We start from the raw sequence: 20,498 nt of genomic DNA on the forward strand, positions 1-20,498 counted from the left end.
GAAAATTCCCCTGGGCCCCCCAACTTCAACAGCTAGTCTGTGCCATAATTGCCCCTTGCCCCCTCTTCCAACATATGTAAACATACAAATTACACACACTCATACTCACTAACACACACTCCTTCACACTTACACATCCATGCTCACACGCAAGTACACATCCATGTATATGTACCGTATTGGCCCGAATATAGGCTGCACTTTTCCCCCCACTTTAAGTCTTTAAAGTGGGGGTGCGGCCTATATTCGGGGTCTAGCGCCCGATGCCCGGAAAATGCAGGCAGCGGGGTTAGGATACAGATCCCCCGCAGCGGTGCAGGGGACCCGTATCCTACTCTCTGATACGCTCAGACAGCCTCCCCTGCCGGCACTTTCCACGGGGGAGTCCGGGCACGGGAGGTTGTCTAAGCGCATCGTGCAGACGTTCCGGAAGCGGATGTTGTTTACGCGCATCGCCGCAGCCGGTGAACGTCCGCACGATGCATTTTAACTCTGCCCCCAAGACTTACCAGAGCAGACTCCCGGGTGTCTTGCGGGGCCGGCGGGGGACATCTACGCAATACGCGTATACAACTTCCGGTGCCGGTACATCCGCTGAGTGCCGGCACCGGGAGTTGTATACGCGTATTGCATAGATGTCCCCCTCCAGCCCCGCAAGACACCCGGGAGTCTGCTCTGGTAAATCGGGGGGGCAGAGTGGCAGCATATCTCGGGGGGGACAGAGTGGCAGCCTATTGGGGGGGGACAGAGTGGCAGCATATCTATTAAAAAACTTTTTTTTTTAAAGCACCAAACTTTTAGGGTGTGGCCTATATCCGAGCCAATACGGTATATATATTTATGGGGTCAGAAGGGCCCTTTCTAAACAATTTTGAACCGGCAGGGGGAGACAGGAAGAAGACCCCTGTAGTTAACCAAGCGCTCAAGGAGCACATTACACTACAGGTGGGCTACATGGAGTTAGAGGTATAGTTAGTATTATTTATTATTATTGTTTATTGTTTTATATAGCACCATCACATTCAGTAGCGCTGTACAATGGCAATTTACCTTAAAGTTACATGTATCAGATGGGAGGTTGCATACAGCCAGCACGGTTACCCTCGGCCGGACACGTCAAGCGTTTTGTGGCGTTGAGTAGTTTGACTGGTGTAACCGAATAACCCTTAAACCTGTTTAAAGCAGCTGTGATGTGCAATAAATGTGACAATTAAGAGAATCTGTTTACCGCGTGATGGAGAATACGCAGCGAGTCCGTGATAGATTTCTGTGTGACGAAGCAGAGACGCAAACTCAACGTGTCGGAGTTTAGGTATAATCTCAAATTTGCTGTAAATTGGTAAAAATGGGCTATAAGGCGATCACTATGCACCTGTTGATAGCTGATGAAACTAATGAAGGAATTTAGAAGAATTATGTATTTTTAGTCACACAATTGAATTTATAAACATGCTGTGCCGTTTCTATACACCATATTGGGGCTTTTAGGGCTGTAGAACCCTGCGATACCCTCATACCCAGCAAACATTCTGACCTCCTAGAAAAGAGTGGGAACAGGGGAGGAAGGCGGGCTTTCGAAGAGGGACTGGCCTTCCTGAAGAGGGACACTTGGGTGGTGTACCAGAAGTAATCAGGCAGGTTCTGAGAGCAGGAACCCAAGATGGTGGCTTCCATTTTCATACATTTGACATTTGTTGATCATTGTCTTGGTTGCCGAACAATGTGTTTATGTATTAATATCAATTTTGGTGCAATGCAATAATATGGATGGAGCCGTTACCTTAGTAACCAATAGACCATACCGGCTTTTTGCACCACATTGCACGAGAATTGCCCCTTATATATTATTTCTAAGACCCCCCCCCCCGTTAATTTAAAATTGTGTATTGATATGAAGAGGATGGGGACCCTTAAAAGTAAGATTGATGCCCCCCATTTGTACAAATATTTCATTAACTTCCCGTTAGCTTTGTCAGGGGAACGGGATTGCGACTGTCAGCTTTTTAAATGTTTAATATCATCACAATTTATGGGCCGCTTCTTCCGGGACAGATATACTGTACATTTTCCATGTTTCAGATGAGTACATGCGAGGTGCTGTCCCCTGCAGTATCAGAGGGGCACCAGTTATTGTACTTGGTTATACATCATGCACACCAACTCGTATTTCTATAAAGGCCACGGCGGTCTTTTTGTTGACGCATCCCTTTCTGCTGGTTATAGTGGCCGATCCCGCATTCCTACGGACACCTGTGTGCATTGTATGTATCAGCTGTAGCCCGGCTTGCGGTAGAAAGGGATTAAACAGACTTACACCCTCCCCGTGTTACAATGTCACATATGTTCCAAACCTGGGTGTTCGATGACAGCGTATCTCAGCTGCTTTCTCTTCTGCTCCTCTATCGCTGCTCGAAACGTTCTGGGAAAGAATTCCAGATATTGAGATCTTGTCTCCTGGTTACATTATTTAATTGAGGGAAGTGGGGCAGCTAGGTGGGACAGTGCCCAAAAATCAGGAATGCCTGCCAAAAACTGGGACACTTGCGAGGTTTTATGCACCGAATTTATACACTTACACACATAAAGTGAAAGAAGGTGTTAGTAAAGCACACAATGCCCCCTTAATACAGCAAACTAGATCCAGAATGTCAATAATATAAGAGATCAATCCCCTTTTGATGTCATACAGCCTCTGTGATGTCATCACTGACATTTGGGGGAAAAGTTTCGGACTTAAAGTAAAAGCAGTGATTTACAGGATTTGTGGAAGTACCTGGGACAGAGGCCGTAGCTAAAAACCACAAACAGCCTGCTTCTGCCATCTTTGCCCCCAAACAGCCTGCCTCTGCCATCTTTGCCCCCAAACAGCCTACCTCATGATGTACACTGGATCAGAATACTTGAAGTAATAGCGATCACAATGGCGTTTTGTCAATTTGGCCACTAAATAATATATATCCACCCTCTCCGAAAAGGCCAGCCATGCACAAAACGATTCAGATAATGACATATTGCAGCTTATATATATAATTGTATATACATATAAATATAAACATTTTAAGAAGGCATTGACATGTGTTTATTACTTGGAGGAAGGACTGTCCACTAAGAATTATTTTCTATTTTATACCAAACAGTATATAGTATGTTCAATCAATGTACTGTGAGTGTGGTAGATAAGTGGAACAGCCTCCCAGCAGAAGTGGTAGAGGCTAATAGATTAAGGGAATTTAAGCATACATGGGATAGACATACGGCTCCTGAATCTAAGACGAGACCAACGACTGATTAAGGTTTAAGTCTTTAAAGCAGGAGAAATGGGGCCGATCTGCCGGCAGATTTCATGTTTTTGAGTTGAATCTGTCAATTATTAGTGAATAACATCGGGGTGAATTTAAAATCCATCATTACTGTTTTCTTAATATTAAGCTTTGTAACGTGGCCCGTGCTGTATATGATACATCACAGAATCCCGAGCATATGACATGATGTAGGTGGCAGAGGCCGTCCCGTGACCTTTCTCCTCGTGTGGCACAGTCGAGGGGGGAACATGAGACGGGGTAACGGAATCCGCAGTCCCTCCTCCAAGACAGTTGTTCCCGTTGGAAAAATCAGCACTTCTCCATCTGTGTGACTGTCAGTGTGAGGGAGCGAGCGTGAGGTCCTGCAGATGCCTTTCCCTCCGCGCTCTCCCCTCCGTCTATTATCAGCTCTCTCCTCTATGCCTGATGCAAACCATCCACCCAGCCGGGGATCCATGCAGAGAATATCCGAGATTAGTCAAGATTCCTCCTATAAATAAGCCGGCTTCACCAAAATGTACGTCCCGCGGGAAAAAACGTCATTTCATCTAACCGTTTCGGCCAAAACAAGCAAAAAAAAAAAGATATTGATTGTTTCGCAGGACTTTAAAAGTTTAAATGTCTTCACGTGTGAAGGTTTGAATGAAATGATATCAGTCGTTGGCAGGGCCGGCCCAAGACTTACTGCCGCCTGGGTCAAAGTTTAAAATAACGCCCCCCCCCCTGCCGACGCCGGGGGGGGCGTCATTTTAAACTTCGCCCACGCCATTATCTACCCTCCCTCCCTATTATCAACCCTACCCCCCCCCCCCTTTTACTTACCTTTAAACAGTCCAGCGGCGAGTCTCCCTGCTCTGCCACGGTGCCGGCTTGTAATGCTGAGCGCCGGAAATTGACGTCACTTCCGGCGCTCAGCATTACAAGCCGGCACCGAGACTGAGCTAGAGGGCTCACAGAGGAGAGAGAGGGGCGCCGAGCGGGTAAGCTAAAACCACTCGGCGCCCCACTCTCTCCTCCGCTTCCAAAAAAAAAAAGCGCTTGGGGCGGCAATTGCCCCACTCGACTCCATTGTAGGGCCGGCCCTGGTCGTTGGTCTCGTCTTAGATTCATGAACCGTATATCTATCCCATCCATGTTTAAATTCCCTTACTGTATTGGCCTCTACTACTCCTACTGGGAGGCTGTTCCACTTATCTACCACTCTCTCAGTGAAGAGAAACTTCATGGAAGCTTCTGACCCTGTAGTAGTCGGTAAAGGGCAGAACCTCTTCCTGCTACTCATGCCACTTGCCATACAACCCAGCACCCCGCGACGCTTTATTGTATTGTCTGCTTACCGTTCAGTCCTCGGAAAGACAAGCAATACAAGGGGAGGACAGCTGTAGAGCCAATGAAACGAAAGGCTCTGCGGTTATAAAGGAATCTGCCGTCTCTAATAATAAAACCAAACAAAGTTTTAAGCAGATCTGTAAAAAAAAATTTATAATAAAAAAACCAGAGTAATGGATTTCTTTTAACAGCGGAAAGGAAGACAGCGTGATGGTCAAGGAGGGGCAACGGTCCTAAAATAGAGGTTAATAGTCATTAAAACTCTCAGGGTTTCAGGAGTCTCTTGGTTTCGGGGGGATGGGGCAGATTCTCAGGGTGATGGGGCAGATTCTCAGGGGTATAGGGTAGATTCTAAGGGTCTCGGGGTGATGGGGCTGATTCTCAGGGTGATGAGGCAGATTCTCAGGGTCATGGGGCAGATTCTCAGGGGTATAGGGTAGATTCTAAGGGTCTTGGGGTGATGGGGCTGATTCTCAGGGTGATGGGGCAGATTCTCAGGGTCATGGGGCAGATTCTCAGGGTCATGGGGCAGATTCTCAGGGGTATAGGGTTGATTGTAATGGTCTCGGGGTGATGGGGCTGATTCTCGGGGTCACACAGTCTGGAACTGACTTCCTATTCTACCCCACTGTGATCATATATAAGGTGCTTTTGCTAGCAATATGTTATGGTTGGCATCCCTGCTTGAATGCAGGTGACCCAAATAAGTGTACCTTTTAATAGTGACAAGTGAAGGTCTCCATGAGGGCCGGTATTAGAGTCATTTGGGCAACACGTACGGTGAGTTACTATATAGAATCATCACAATGTGCTATTAACGGGTTAATATTTCAAGAATCTCAGGGTCTGCTCATTTAGAAAGTACTTAAAGAGTTATTTAAAGCAGATCCTTTATTTTACGGCTCTACGCAGTTAGTAAACGTACACATTAAATACAATTTATATATGTATGTATTACAGGTTGTATGATTTCCCTCGTATTAACCCCGTGTGATTCATTAAGCAGTTTAACATAGATTTGGAAAACAAACCAGACTTTTTGGGCTGCAGCACCTGTTTGTGACAACTGGTATGCTGATCAGCACGGATTCTGCCCTTTCCGTGAAAACAATCACAAAGGATGCTTTTCTGTGCTTTTCACCTGCTCCCGGACAACTGTTTAAAGGACACAATTAGCCCCAATTTTACCAAATGTTTCAGTTTGAAAACAAATCATCAGCGGGCAGCCTATCGCAGCAAACACTTATTAAACGTGACTGTCTCTTACAGCCATCACCGTCTCTCCAAAATACAGACGAATTACATACATTGTAAAGGGGATTATATATCTATATACAAAATATATATTACACCCACTCATACATACTTACACACACACATACATACTTACACACACACACATACTTACACACACACTCATACATACTTACACACACACACACACACATACATACTTACACACACACATACATACATACTTACACACACACATATATACATACTTACACATACATACATACATACTTACACACACCCGTTTAATAGTTTGGGGTCACTTTTTTTTCATGTAAAACAAGGGCATTTCTGGCTGCCACATAATTGTAAAAGGGGTTTCCTACGATCAATTAGCCTTTTAAACTTAAACTTGGATCAGAGAACACAACGTGCCATTGGAGCACAGGATTGATGGGAGTCATAAAGGAGTGATGGGAGTGATAAAGGGCCATTGGAACACAGGAGTGATGGGAGTAATAAAGGGCCATTGGACCACAGGAGTGATGGGAGTGATAAAGGAGTGATGGGAGTGATAAAGGAGTGATGGGAGTGATAAAGGGCCTCTGTACGCCTATGAAGAGATTCCATTAAAAATCAGCCGTTTTCAGCTACAATAGTCATTTACAGCATTAACTCCACCTGCGCTGGATTTTTTCCATATCATGTTATTTTAATGGACAAAATTTGCTCTTCTTTAAAAAAAAAAGAAAAAGGGACATTTCTAAGTGATCCCAAACTTTTGAACTGGAGAGTGTATATATATATATATATATATATATATATATATTATTCAGGCAGACCAAACACCACCGGTTTGTTTACTTGGGTAATTTAATTTAATGATTGAGCACTAAACTGCAGTATAGAAACCTAGAACCCGCCGGCAGATCGGCCCCATTCGGCCCCCCTCTAGTCTGACCGTTTCTCCTGCTGTAAAGACTCAAACCTTAGTCAGTCATTGGTCTCGTCTTAGATTCAGGAGCCGTATGCCTATTCAAATTCCCTTACTCAATTCAAGATCTCACCGCATCTCACTGTGTGCTTTCTCCACTTGGGCTTTCCTGGTGACCCTGCCGTCCCCCACCATCCCCCCAAACCTTTCCCCCCCAAACCTTTCCCCCCGCCATTTATTAATGGGGGAAAAAACCATGGACAGATGTAGATCAGTTGAAATATTTTTATTAAAATACAATCTAAAAACAGCTGAAGTTTTTATTTTTATATATAACACCGAGCGCCGTCCACTTTCCTGTCCACGGACAAATGGTGGCAGTTAATTATTAGCACATGGGGTATAAAAAGGAGCTAAGAATGAAATCCTGGGGTCATGTGAGGCAAGAAGAATGTTAAAACCGAGGCCGCATTTGTTTATATATCATATTACGAGGATTATGTATTCTTCAGACGTGTGCGGGATGGTGAACCCAACAGGGGGGTATCGCTCGGCTCTCGAGAATGACCAGGGTATAAGGTATAGAATGCTGAGGAATTCTAAAATACAGGAGAAAAAAAAACATTTTGTCTGATGGAAGCCGTTTTAAAAAATTTAAATATAGTAAAGTAAACATCTCAAAAAAGTTAATAAATAATAATAATAATAAAATCCGGCCTTGTCTATAAGATGTTTCTAAAATGTATAATAAAAGTCACACAAATGGTATTTTATTGTTTTGTTAAATACGATCCGGTTAACTTCTTAATAAAGTCTTTTTCCCCTCTCAACAAGGGCTGCCTGAACCAATCAACAACAGTCAGCAACTTCACAACAGGGGAGAGATACAACCTGAGAACGGCTTAAAGCGGATCCGTCCAAAAGAAAACACAATAATTTGTTCCCTGTCACCTTTCAAGCCAAGAGCAACGACCTAAAGAACAAAGCACAACAAACCCAAGACACACAGTAGGGAAACATCGGCAACTAGCTTCGATTCCGGAAGTTTCCCATGCCAGAAAGGCTCCTGTCTTCATCGCTTGAGTAACATTCGTCTCCCGATAAATTAGGGGGTAGGATAAATTGTAGGAGACGTTCCGGTACTTTGAGGACATGATAGTTCTGGATGATGGACCTGGGTTTTCTTATAGATAAACATTGAGTTAATAAACTTTGGTCTGTTTGTACCTGATCTCGTGTCGTTACTTTGTTCCAATGACCAGAGGGGCTACCCATCTGTAGCTGGTCGGAGTGTGAAGAAGGTGGTAGCAACGGCCAGGGTAGTCCTTCTAGACCCTCTGGTTCCCACTACAGTGGGGGTCGTTCCATGCAGCCTTTACTGGGTGGGCAGAGCGAAGACAGTAAGTAGAAAGCGGGCAGAGAATGAAGAAACCGACCCGGAGAGCCAGGGAAGCAGGGCTTCCTCTGGAGACTCTGCTGGGTCAATCATAGACAGATCCCAGGCGGGATAATGGAACATCTAAGGAACGTACAATAGGTTTTAATCTAGAACGTTTTAATTTGGTTTCCGTTCACAGGAATCCAGAAGTCTTGGATTATCACGGTGGTCTTGATAATCACTTATCTTTGTTGACTTGAATTTCTACATTTTTTTGTAAAAACCGTAGATAAAATACAAAAACTTTCTTGAAATGTTATTTAACATATCCTGGTCAATAAGTTTTAATAAAAAATGATCGTATCTGTAGTTATTTCCCCGGAGGGTTTTTTTTTTTTTTCTTTCTTTTCGCATATTTGACCACAAAGGTTTAAAACTTCTGTAAATCATTAAGCTCCTTTCGGTTGCAGGTAAGAGTTTGATTTCCTTTGGAACGTAACAGCCACACATTTCAGTGGCGAAGCAGCAAGGGGTCCAGAGAATTTAATGATCCGTTAAACAGAAACCGTAGCTAGATTTTTAATATATTATTTTCTTCCTTTATGATATGATTTTGCTTTTATTAACGTTCTGAAAAATGGCTGCGTGTTGGCAAAGCCGCTAACCTCACCCGGCTGGACTCGTGGACAATCGTATAGACGGAGTGGACGGAGTGAGATCTAATGCTGGGGTCAAGCATGGTTCTTTCTGGTATCCAAGCAGAAGACACTTGGACATCATGGGTATTGTGAGTATGGCACCTTTGTAAGTGTCTTGTGAGTATGGCACCTTTGTAAGTGTCTTGTGAGTATGGCACCTTTGTAAGTGTCTTGTGAGTATGGCACCTTTGTAAGTGTCTTGTGAGTATGGCACCTTTGTAAGTGTCTTGTGAGTATGGCACCTTTGTAAGACAAGTGTGATCCTTTTTGTAAAATGACAAAAGACAGAGATTTATATGTATTCCTGGCATTAAAGACATTCTGGATGCATTTGCAGAATTGTCTTCATCAATGGTCAGTGCTGTCCAGCTTTTCTGTAGAGGGGCTTCATGCCATTAGTCCTCATCTGCTGCTCCTCTGTGCCAATCGCTCCACTGGCTCCCCATACCCTCCAACTTAAATTCAAACCTTTGACCGTGACCTACAGAGCCCTCAACAACTCTGCACCCCTCTACATCTCTACCCTCCTATGCAAATACACCCCTAACCGCCCTCTTCGTTTCTCTCATGACCGTCGTCTCTCTTCTACTGTCATCCCCATCCAAGCTGTCCTCTCCTACTGTTTCACTTCACCCTCAACCACCGACTAGATTGTAAGCTCACAGAAGCAGCGCCATCTTCTCCTTTTGTACCAGGTTGTTTCCGTGGCTCTGTTGTGACACCACCAAGGATTGTTGAGGCGCTGTATAAATAAATGTAATGTAATGTCTGGTGAGGAACAAGAACACCGTTACGGAGTCTTTAAAGCAGTAGAACCAATTGGTTTTTAAGACTGGGACTGTAGGGAACTTCTGATTCATGGACCACCAGGTAGACCACCTAAAAGGCATAGGACTAACATGAGACTTGCAGAAGGTCCCTCGAGAGATGTCTCTTACTTGACCGTACGCAGACCACCTGGAGTCTTTAATACCTTCACTGCCAGGACTAAATAACTACCCTATAACAGAATTCATCCACAGCTTCCAGAAATGATGGTTTAAGGGTATTTATTGGGAAATACTATTTCAAATGATAAAAAAGTCAGTTAATAGTAAAGTAAATCTAAAATATTTTTTTATACATGAAAACTCTTGCAATCTTCCCAAATATTGCGTTCTATTCCACTCAAGAGTAACGGAAGCTTATTTTAGAAGCTTAGAAGTCAACAGAAATAGACTTAAGAGGTGAATTAACGTATGGGGCGTATGAAGAAAGACATTATTTTTCCTCTGTAACTAAGAATACATAGAAAGAATTACATATTGTATAATTAAATACATTTATATATTTTATAATGAAATAAAATTAGCTATAAAAATGATATATATTTATATATATATATATATATATATTGCAGAGGTCAGTATGTGGAGCATCTTGCATTTTTATGCAAATAACATTTATTTGATAAAATAAACTAAAACCGAGGTTTTAAGTATAAATGACTTCATTTTAGTACTTTCAGACAGATGGATTGTGAGGTAAAAGTATAAACGAACGAAGTCCCTGCAATCGGAACCAAAAATGATCCATTTACTATCAGCTCTTTGCGTTTGGCAGATATTAACGTCTATGGGTAAGTACATTTCTGTTAATTGCAGTTTATATAATTTAATAACTAATTTAATTTAGTGATTTATTGATGTCATTATTTAATAAATAAATATTTTACATTCATTTTCTTTTCATTTCAGCCTTTTGCATTAATTTCACCATAGAGCCAAGAGAGGGGAGCATTGCAGGGGGGAGCTGGATTACTATTTTATTTCATGGTAAGGAATGGATTTTTTTTCCCGGTGTAAATCTAGAAATAGAGATTTTTTTCTTTATTATAGTTCTTAACGCATCATGCTCTCGTTCTTCTCATGTTTGCTTTGTGTGTGTTTTGTTATACCTTAATGACGCATTTAATAATTAGAACAAACCATTCCAACTACAACTTTATTAATAAATAAAAAATCCCATTAACCTGGTCATTTATTATAATTTGCAACAAGGGCGGAGGAATAATAGGAACCCAAACTAGTCTAAGGCTTTTTTTCATTCTTGGTGCTGTTCCATATATTCTGTTGATTCTTAAATTATGTTTATTTTTTCAGGGAATGCTTAAATGACATGTGACACCTGCGGGGGCGCTGATTGGTTGTTGCCATAGAAAGACATGTTAAACATCTGTTTGGGATTATTATCTTAATGTTGGAATGTTGCTCCAATTATTATCCAGACAATATAGTAGTATGGCTATTTTTAGCATCCAAAGGCAAACATATGGGGTGCCCATATCGTAGATATTGAGGTATCGTACATCTTAAGTAGCAATAGTGAGGAGAGTCTACCATGTGAGTGGTAGATAAGGGGAACAGCCTCCCAGCAGAAGTGGTAGATGTTAATCCAGTGATTGGATTTAAACATGCATGGGACAGGCAAATGGCTAGAAGAGCCTTCTGCTGCCCCTAGTGGAATAACAGAGCTATAACAAAAGCGTCCACGATTAGTGATTTATATGGCACAAACATACAATCAGAGCATCACATAACGACATGGATTAGGCATTTATTGGTTTTGCGTGACACTATATTGTATACAGATTAATTTTCTAATTATTAAGGGTTTTTTGTATTTTTTATTTCTCAATCAACAGGATGCGACCAGAGCTGTAATAATTTTACATCTTTTGGAAAAAGATCCCAAATTGAGGTTTACATGACAAGTCCACGGCTGCCCCCACTGATGTGTGACGTTTGCCCCTTTTTGTCTGCTTCAGGAATCATAAAATGCAAAACAAGGTACGTTCCCTAAATGCTGATAAACAGACTTCAAACCCAGTCATTAGGGTGGGCTACCTGGAGCGCTCGATCTTCCAGGGCAGTTAATCCATGACGAGGCAGGGCTAGTCACAGGCAGGGACAGGGCTACCCCAAAGACTTCCTTCAGTAGGTGTGGAGTGGGATGGAAATGGGCACTCGGAACATCCCTCCCCTACCTAGAGAAAGAACAAAGCGTCCCGGAGACCCAGGGACACAGGGCTTTACTCGGAGACCCAGGAAAGCATGGCTTCACTCGGAGACTCAGGGAAACAGGGCTTCACCCAGAGACCCCAGGTCAAACCCACAGACCTCCCAGATATGCTGATATGGATAGCTATAGAAAGAACACTTACTTACATATACCACAAGGGGGCAGCATAGCAGCTGCACAGACCAAAGCCTCATATATACATTATTAAGACAGAAACAGCAAATTACCTGAAATTGTGGATTTCCGCAGACAGTATAATGAACCGTTTGCCGGAGCAAGCACAGCAAGTGAATCCCTCTTCTACGCGGCACGCGGTCTCCCTCACACAGTTAGCTTTCAAGATTGTGAAAATTAAATATTAAATCTATTTAAAAACCACGTAGAAGAGAGATTATAGCCTTATTTTATATATATATATATATATATATATATATATATATATGTGTTCATACCGGTGTATATATATATATATATATATATACATTTTATTCTATTTGGATTTACATCCAAATTCATAGTCAAATTCATGTCAAAAGTTCCAATTATAATTTTGCAACGGATACATTTTTTTTTCTCTATTTTTAAATCCTTTATTATTAACAGGAGTTCAAAGGAAGAAGCTGTTTACCAACTAGATGTATTTTTTGGAGGAGAGTCATTGAAGCAGCCAACTAATAATACATTTAAGGTAACTTGTTTAACAACAATATTTAAAGGGACGTTCCAGTCCCTGATTATCGATCGGTTTAAATCTCTATTGATGTAGAGGTGGGTGGTAGATAAGTGCAACAGCCTCCCAGCAGAAGTGGTAGAGGGTAATACAGTGAGGGGATTTAAACATGCATGGGATAGGCATACGGCTCCTAAATCTAAGACAAGACCAAAGACTGATTAAGATTAAAGTCTTTAAATCAGGTAAAAAAACCAGGCAGGCTAGATTCTATTTCTATGAAATTCTATGTTTCGATGATTATTTTCCATGTAGTTTCATTATGGAAACACAAACATCCATCTATTTTTAATTGTAGTTAGAAGATGAGACACCTGTCTCCTTATTCTTGCTCCACCTGCGCGTACATGTTTAAATTCCCTCACCGAGTTAGCCTCTACCACTTCCGCTGGGAGGCTGTTCCATATACCTACCATTCATTACCTTTCAGTAAAGTCTACGGCAGGAAAAACATTGCTTCTAACCTGATTAAAGGGATTGAACATTACTGCGACTTTGTTTTCGTTAATGGTATTGGCATGCCATAAATGTCTCATGAACGCTGATTAAATATCACCGGGGCATTAAGTTAATGAGTCACATTCCTAGCCGAACGAGCACAACGCGCGTCATTGTTTTCGGGCCGTGTTCCTGCCAGCTCTTTCCAGCTTGCTACAGGCACTGACAAGTTTAAACAGTAAAAGGTTTACCTGTCAGCTGGTGGTAATTCCCTAACGTTCTAATCTGCTTCTCGCCTCTGTCCCCCCCACCACCCCGTCGCGTATAATTAGCAGCATCGCCGGCAACTTGACGTCCGTTGCGAGTTTTGTTGGCCGGCTCTTCAGGGCTTCAAACTCTCAATGACTTCAGTACAGAATATAAACAGTTAAAAACCTGTCGGAGCCTCACGTGCTTCTAGAATGTCCAGAATAATGAAACCCGTCCCAGATTTTTTTTTAATTATGTAAAATTCTACTTTATCAATATTTTTAAATTGCTTAACTGTCATTTGACAAAAGGACAGGCACTAATAGGTGATTTCCACACTTAAAGACACACACTCACGCACACACGCACACTCATGCACACACATCACGCACGCACACACACTAACACCTTAAATGTTTCTTTGTGTGTTTTTAACCATCCAGAAGAAAGAATAAAGAGACAGATCTGTAAAGGTTTATTTGCTTAACACGACGGAACGGGGGTGCACGACTCCAGTCCCCAAGTGCCAGTTTTTTGGATTTCCCAGCTTGAGCACAGACATCCCGGCTCACAATGTGTTAAGATACCTATTTCATGAATTTATATATACATTTCTTGGCTGGTTTGCAACTAGACTTGGACACCAGGGGGCTCTTCGTGTTCGTCTTCGGCAAAAAAAAAATCTTCGTATTCCGCGAATATTCGCCCGTTCCCGTCTTCTCTTCGGCCGAATATTCGTGGACATTCTTCCTGTTCGTTTATTCTTAGTTTTTTCAGTTTTTATAAGGGGCTAATACGCAGCAGCTCTGGCGTCAGGAGTTTAAATGTCCGTATGAGCAACTCTATTGGTCGCCAGCAGGGGGCTCGTCTGACATCAACCAATGGGGTCTACCTCTAGGGGCTTGCCTGCAGCTTAATTTACAACAAAAATGGCCTGGCTGATGGGTACCTGGAAGAGATAGAACAGACTTTGCAGAGCGGCAGTTACATGCCAGCTATGGCTACTCCCAGCATCTCTGGGATTTATTTACTAAGGAGAGAATTGGCAGCTTTGTTTCCAGGAGAGCTGACATTTCAACCCACGAACTTCACGCATTATGAATGGCAATCCCAAGTGAGCTTCCACCGCAAGAAGGGGTGCCTGATTGAACTATACATTATGCAGGGCCAGCTCAGTCCTTCTTGTAGCAGAAACTTGTCAGTGTTGGACCTTCGCATTAGACATGAAGTTGGTTTCTTAATACAGCTCTTTGGTATCGTAAAGTAATTTCCTATCCTTCTCCATTTGGGCATGAGTGGCTATGGCTGGGAAAGGCTGTGGGGGCAGATGCCTTCACCTGGGTCAATCCTAGTTAATTTCTTGGACTAGTTTGATTTCACTGATTTGATAAACCTGTATAACTATGTAACATTCCATGTACTTATGAATTGTACAAATATATTTTGGATGTTTTGGCAGTAACTTTTATAGTTGATGTCATGGCAGCAGCAGGACCTCACCAGAAAATGGGAACAGGGCCGGACTGGCCCACCGGGATACCGGGAAATTTCCCGGTGGGCCGGAAGGTCCGTGGGCTGGGCGGCCGGCAGACTAACCATGAAGACAGCCGCTGAGCGGCTGCAAATGGCATTAAACGCCTCCCTCGGTGCCAGGGGCGGGCTGGGCAGGGGGGCAATTGCCCCCCAGGCTGCCCGAAATCTAATCAAAGCGGCCGCAGGGTGCTGACGCGGCCGGCCGGCATCAGCACCCAGCAGCCGTGTGCGATGGCCGTCTAGTGATGGGAGCAGTGTGAGGGGTGAAAGCTCCGCCCCCTCGCACTGACCTTTCACCCCTCACGCTGCTCCCATCACTATGCGGCCATCAGATTGCTGGGAATGTAATCTGAACGGCCGATGCGTGCTGATGCCGCCGGCCGCCTCTGCTTCAATACTTTTTTTTTACTTTATATGGCAAGCCGATCCAGCTTACCATATAAATAAAAAAAAAGTGTTAAAGTAGCTCCGGCCGGCGGCATCAGCACGCACCGGCCGTTTAGATTACATTCCCAGCAGTCTGATGGCTGCATAGTAGTGATGTCCGGATCATGAACGAATCGTTCATTTGATCCGGTTCTTTTTAGTGATCCGGATGAATCGGTTCACTAGACTGAACGATTCATTTGTAGCGGTTCAGTCTGTGAATCATGCAGCTGTAACCTGATCCTAGAGCTGTGAGTCATCTGCAGAGCACTCAGACACAGACCCTGGGGTCAGGTTACAGCTCATTAATTCACACAGGAACGATGACTCATAGAGTCAGAGAGTCGTTCAAAGAGTCGAATGATCCGAAGAGTCGAATGATCCGAAGAGTCGAATGATCCGAAGAGTCGAATGATCCGAAGAGTCGAATGATCCGAAGAGTCGAATGATTCGAATCTTAACAGGGATCCGGATCTTACAGAGATTCGAATCATTCAGAGAATATTACTGATACCATACTTTTATAAATAAATACATTAATAATGTTCACACTGTCCCCAGGATTTAGATTCCCCTGAGTTTGCCCCCCTTTACCTATAACTGCACCTACAGTTATTAAATTAATTAAATTAACCCTCAGTCATCAGCATAAAATTAACCCTTATACCCCATCAACCATAACTGCCCCTGAAATTAACCGTAAAGATCCCATTAACCATAACGGCCCCTGAAATTAACCCTAAAGACCCCATCAACCATAACTGCCCCTGAAATTAACCGTAAAGATCCCATTAACCATAACGGCCCCTGAAATTAACCCTAAATACTCATTAACCATAACTGCCCCTAAATTAATTGCATGTACTCCAGATAAATTACCTAATAAATTGGTATGGTTGATGGGGTCTTTAGTGTTAATTTAGGGGCAGTTATGCTTAATGGGGTGTTTAGGGATAATTTAGGGGCAGTTATGCTTAATGGGGTCTTTATTGTTAATTTAGGGGCAGTTATGCTTAATGAGGTGTTTAGGGTTAATTTGGGGGTAGTTATGCTTAATGAGGTGTTTAGGGTTAATTTAGGGGCAGTTATGCTTAATGAGGTGTTTAGGGTTAATTTGGGGGCAGTTATGCTTAATGGGGTCTTTAGTGTTAATTTAGGGGCATTTATGCTTAATGAGGTGTTTAGGGTTAATTTGGGGGCAGTTATGCTTAATGGGGTGTTTAGGGTTAATTTGGGGGCAGTTATGCTTAATGGGGTGTTTAGGGTTAATTTGGGGGCAGTTATGCTTAACGGGGTGTTTAGGGTTAATTTGGGGGCAGTTATGGTTAATGGGGTGTTAAGGGTTAATTTTAGGGGCAGTCATGGTTGATGGGGTGTTAAGGGTTAATTTTTTGGGGCAGTCATGGTTGATGGGGTGTTTAGGGTTCATTTAATGGTGAGGGTTAATTTAATTAATTTAATAAAGTTAGCTTAAGGTGCAGTTGCAGGTAAAGGGGAATGTAAATCCTGGGGGCAGTGATTATTAATGTATTATTTATAACAGTATGGTGATATTCTCTGAATGATTAGAATGCCAATGAAGGCAGAGAGTCGTTCAAAGATCCGGATCTTACAATGATCCGGATCTTACAGTGATCCGGATCACTGTAAGATTCGGATCCCTGTAAGATCCGAATCTTTGAACGACTCTCTGCCTTCATTGACATCACTGGAGGCAGGGGGGAGGATTCATAATGAAAGGGGCGGGGCCAATCGTTAGTGTGCCTGCACGGAGTTACTGGACAACAGTAACTCCGTGCAGGCACACTGAGTGATCCGAAGATCCGGATCATGAATCGGATCATTTCAGTGAACGAATCGAAATGATCCGATTCACTTTAATGATCCGAACTTCCCATCACTACTGCATAGTGTGGGAGCAGCGTGAGGTGGAAGCTCCGCCCCCTCGCACTCAGACTGCTGCAGCACCGGATGTCAGGTCAGTGGCATCCTGTCAGCATAGAGGAGAACAGTGTGCAGCTACCAGGAAGTCAAGAGAAGTAGAAGGTGAGTAAAATAATGTATTTTTTGTACTGTATAATGTTTTTTGTATTTGTTAAAAACAAAAAAAATCGGCATGTGTGTGTATGTAAGTGTGTCCCCCTATATGCTCCTCTGCCTCCAGAAATGCCTTATACCCCCCTATATGCCACTCTGTCCCATGATATGCCTTTTAACCCCCTATATGCCAGAGTGGCATATAGGGGTATAAGGCATTTCTGGATGCAGAGTGGCATAAAGGGGGTTAAAAGGTATATCATGGGGCAGAGGAGCATATAGGAGGGTATAAAGCATATCGGGGAGGCAGAGTGGCATATAGGGGACATAAGGCTTTTCTGGAGGCAGAGTGCCCCATGATATGCCTTTTAACCCCCTTCATGCCACTCTGCCTCCAGAAATGCCTTATACCCCCTATATGCCACTCTGTCCCATGATATGCCTTTTAACCCCCTATATGGCAGAGTGGCATATAGGGGGTTAGAAGGCATATCATGGGACAGAGTGGCATATATTATTTTTTATTTAATATGGCAAGCTGGATCGGCTTGCCATATAAAGTAAACAAAAATGTCCCATGATATGCCTTTTAACCTCCTATATGGCAGAGTGGCATATAGGGGGTTAGAAGGCATATCATGGGACAGAGTGGCATATAGGAGGGTTGAGGCATATCAGGGAGGCAGAGTGGCATATAGGGGGGTATAAGGCTTTTCTGGAGGCAGAGTGCCCATGATATGCCTTTTAACCCCCTTTATTCCACTCTGCCTCCTGAAATGCCTTATACCCCCCTATATGCCACTCTGTCCCATGATATGCCTTTTAACCCCCTATATGCCAGAGTGGCATATAGGGGTATAAGGCATTTCTGGATGCAGAGTGACAAATAATGAGATAAAAAGAATGGCGAATAGTGTGACGCGGGTATGTATAAGGGGTGCGTGTGGGTAGAAGAGCTTCACCGTGAGATAAACTATATGGGGCTGGTCTCCAAATTTTTCCAGGGCTGCTTTTCAGTCCCAGTCCGGCCCTGAATGGGAAGAAGATCAGTTTAGTAGTTGGAGAAAGGAGACGTTCCGCTATTTCTACATAATGTATTATATGAGAGAAACCCTACTACAGCCCAATGCTAGATCACTGCATATATTGCCCTTTCTTCAAGACACGGCACAGCCAGGATGGATGGCCGGGGCTTGTAGACATAATGACCATGGTTCATGGTTTGGAGTTTGGGGCTGCGTCCTCTCATGCGTAGAGGCAGTCCTAGTACTCCCTTAATGACACGACACATCCATGATGGACTGCTGGGCCTGTAGAGAACGTGACAGCCCATGTTTATGGCCTGCAGTGTGGGTCTGTGTCCTCTCATGGGTATAGACAGTCCCAATACTCTCTGGTGGATGTGAGGACTCAGTGCTGCCCTCACCTGGTGGTACGAGCAGAAGAATCAATGGAAGAACATGAGTGCGTAGTAGAGTTTCTTAAAATTAATTTTCTTCCATGTAAAGTGCTGGCAAGGTCCTATTATTTTATGTATTAGAAATAAATGCTGTGGCCATTATTACCCGCATTTTGTGTCCGAGTGGTCATGGCCATCATTGTCTCAAGTGAGTTTTGTGGGGAATATGGCCAAAGGGAAGTTGAGGGTTCCACTAGTCATGCAACCTTATCTTCAAACTCCCCTAGCATGCTGGGAATTGTAGTGATGTATATGTTGCTAATCTCTCTCTAATGTCATTTCTTCTCAGTTCTCTGCGGAACATACACCTGTCATTTATGGTGTCCACCCATCGGCCGGCACACCGGGTACGATTCATTTAAGTTTGTTACTGTTGAAGGCAGCTAAGGTTTATTTCAATACCCCCTAATTCAGGGGCGTCCAACCTGTTGCCCTCCAGGACTACATCTCCCATCCTCCTCAGCCAGCTCCTTAGCTGAAAGAGCATTATGGGAGATGTAGTCCTGCAGAAGCTGGAGGGCCGCAGGTTGGATGCCCCTGCCCTAATTGGAGCGTGTGTCATATGGGTATTCACTAAATTAGTTCCTCCAAATGGTTCTAAACATCTGAAATAACGCAATCAACGCGCCCTTATACCCTTATATAGTAGAGCTTTATTATTTTGGGTTGTTTTCATAACTTTTTTTAATTGATTAATTGATTGTATAGGAAGTATTATTGAAGTGTCTGGGTGGATCATGACGGATCAAATTGAAAGCTACGACTTTGACGGTGAATTCATTGACGGGTAGGTAGTCAAGTGAGTTTTTGCGATTTTTATAAATTATTGTATAAATCAGAATCAGAATAAAATGATGGTGGATTTTAATAACACAAATGGGTTTCGAGGTCTCTATTCCGTACGATTCTTTCACTATGGATATGATAGGTGGTGGCGCCACATCCAGGTTTAGGTTACAGGCACTTTCATTTTATTTATAATAAATATAATAAAATAAGTATAATATACATAAAAAAAAAGTTATGCGAACGTGTTTTGCCATTCGGCTTCATCAGAGGGGTAAATGTATGGAGTAACTGTATGTGGCGCTAACTTCTATCATATCAATCATATCAATTGCCACAATATCAATTTTTTTTTAAAAAAAATTCCCTTTCCTGTCCTTATCTGTCTATACCCTCTTATAATCTAAATACTCCTCCAGTCCTACCCCTGGGGCAGGCCGACACACGATATCTCATCGATTCCTACACTTTGACAGGAAAAAAACAACCTGAAACATCATTTCCTAAAACGTTGCGTGTGTTGCATCATAAAACACATGTGACATCATCAAGCTGGTAAAGCTGGAGTCTAACTCAGATTCTCGCTAAATATTGATATTTACTCAATCCAATAAATATTTTAATGCGCTTCTCGTCTTCCATGTTTTTATTGTTAGTCCAGTAATTATGAGGTCGGAGGGGGATGGATTCTTCACAGTGTGCTCGCTGGCTAACAAGGACACGCAGAGCATGTAAGTCCCGAACTAAAGCCACCTCAATGGCTCCGAGCTGACGTAGAAGCCATATTGAATGTTTTGTAATATGCCCCCGTTGCCCACCATAGTTACCCCGTACAACTGGAGCGTGGATACGGGAAGCTAGCGTGCAGAGTCGAAGGAAGCCATATTGGTGAGCCAAACGACTGAT

The 20,498-nt window shown here is 43.0% G+C and overlaps 1 protein-coding gene across 1 annotated transcript in view; it reads left to right on the plus strand.

Moving 5' to 3' along the window:
• Positions 1 to 10,488: 10,488 nt before the first annotated feature.
• Positions 10,489 to 20,498, plus strand: part of PKHD1 (PKHD1 ciliary IPT domain containing fibrocystin/polyductin) — a 168,111-nt gene continuing 158,101 nt past the window's right edge. The window contains exons 1-7 of the mRNA XM_089499223.1: positions 10,489 to 10,492; positions 11,558 to 11,702; positions 12,538 to 12,622; positions 19,096 to 19,153; positions 19,515 to 19,593; positions 20,249 to 20,323; positions 20,416 to 20,480. Coding sequence (XP_089355349.1) covers positions 10,489 to 10,492; positions 11,558 to 11,702; positions 12,538 to 12,622; positions 19,096 to 19,153; positions 19,515 to 19,593; positions 20,249 to 20,323; positions 20,416 to 20,480 — 511 coding nt within the window. The remainder of the gene's footprint in view (positions 10,493 to 11,557; positions 11,703 to 12,537; positions 12,623 to 19,095; positions 19,154 to 19,514; positions 19,594 to 20,248; positions 20,324 to 20,415; positions 20,481 to 20,498) is intronic.

The sequence above is a fragment of the Sceloporus occidentalis genome, unplaced genomic scaffold (genome assembly GCF_023333645.1).
Source record: "Sceloporus occidentalis isolate IW3139 unplaced genomic scaffold, rSceOcc1.0.p SCAF_131, whole genome shotgun sequence".
Taxonomy (NCBI): domain Eukaryota; kingdom Metazoa; phylum Chordata; class Lepidosauria; order Squamata; family Phrynosomatidae; genus Sceloporus; species Sceloporus occidentalis.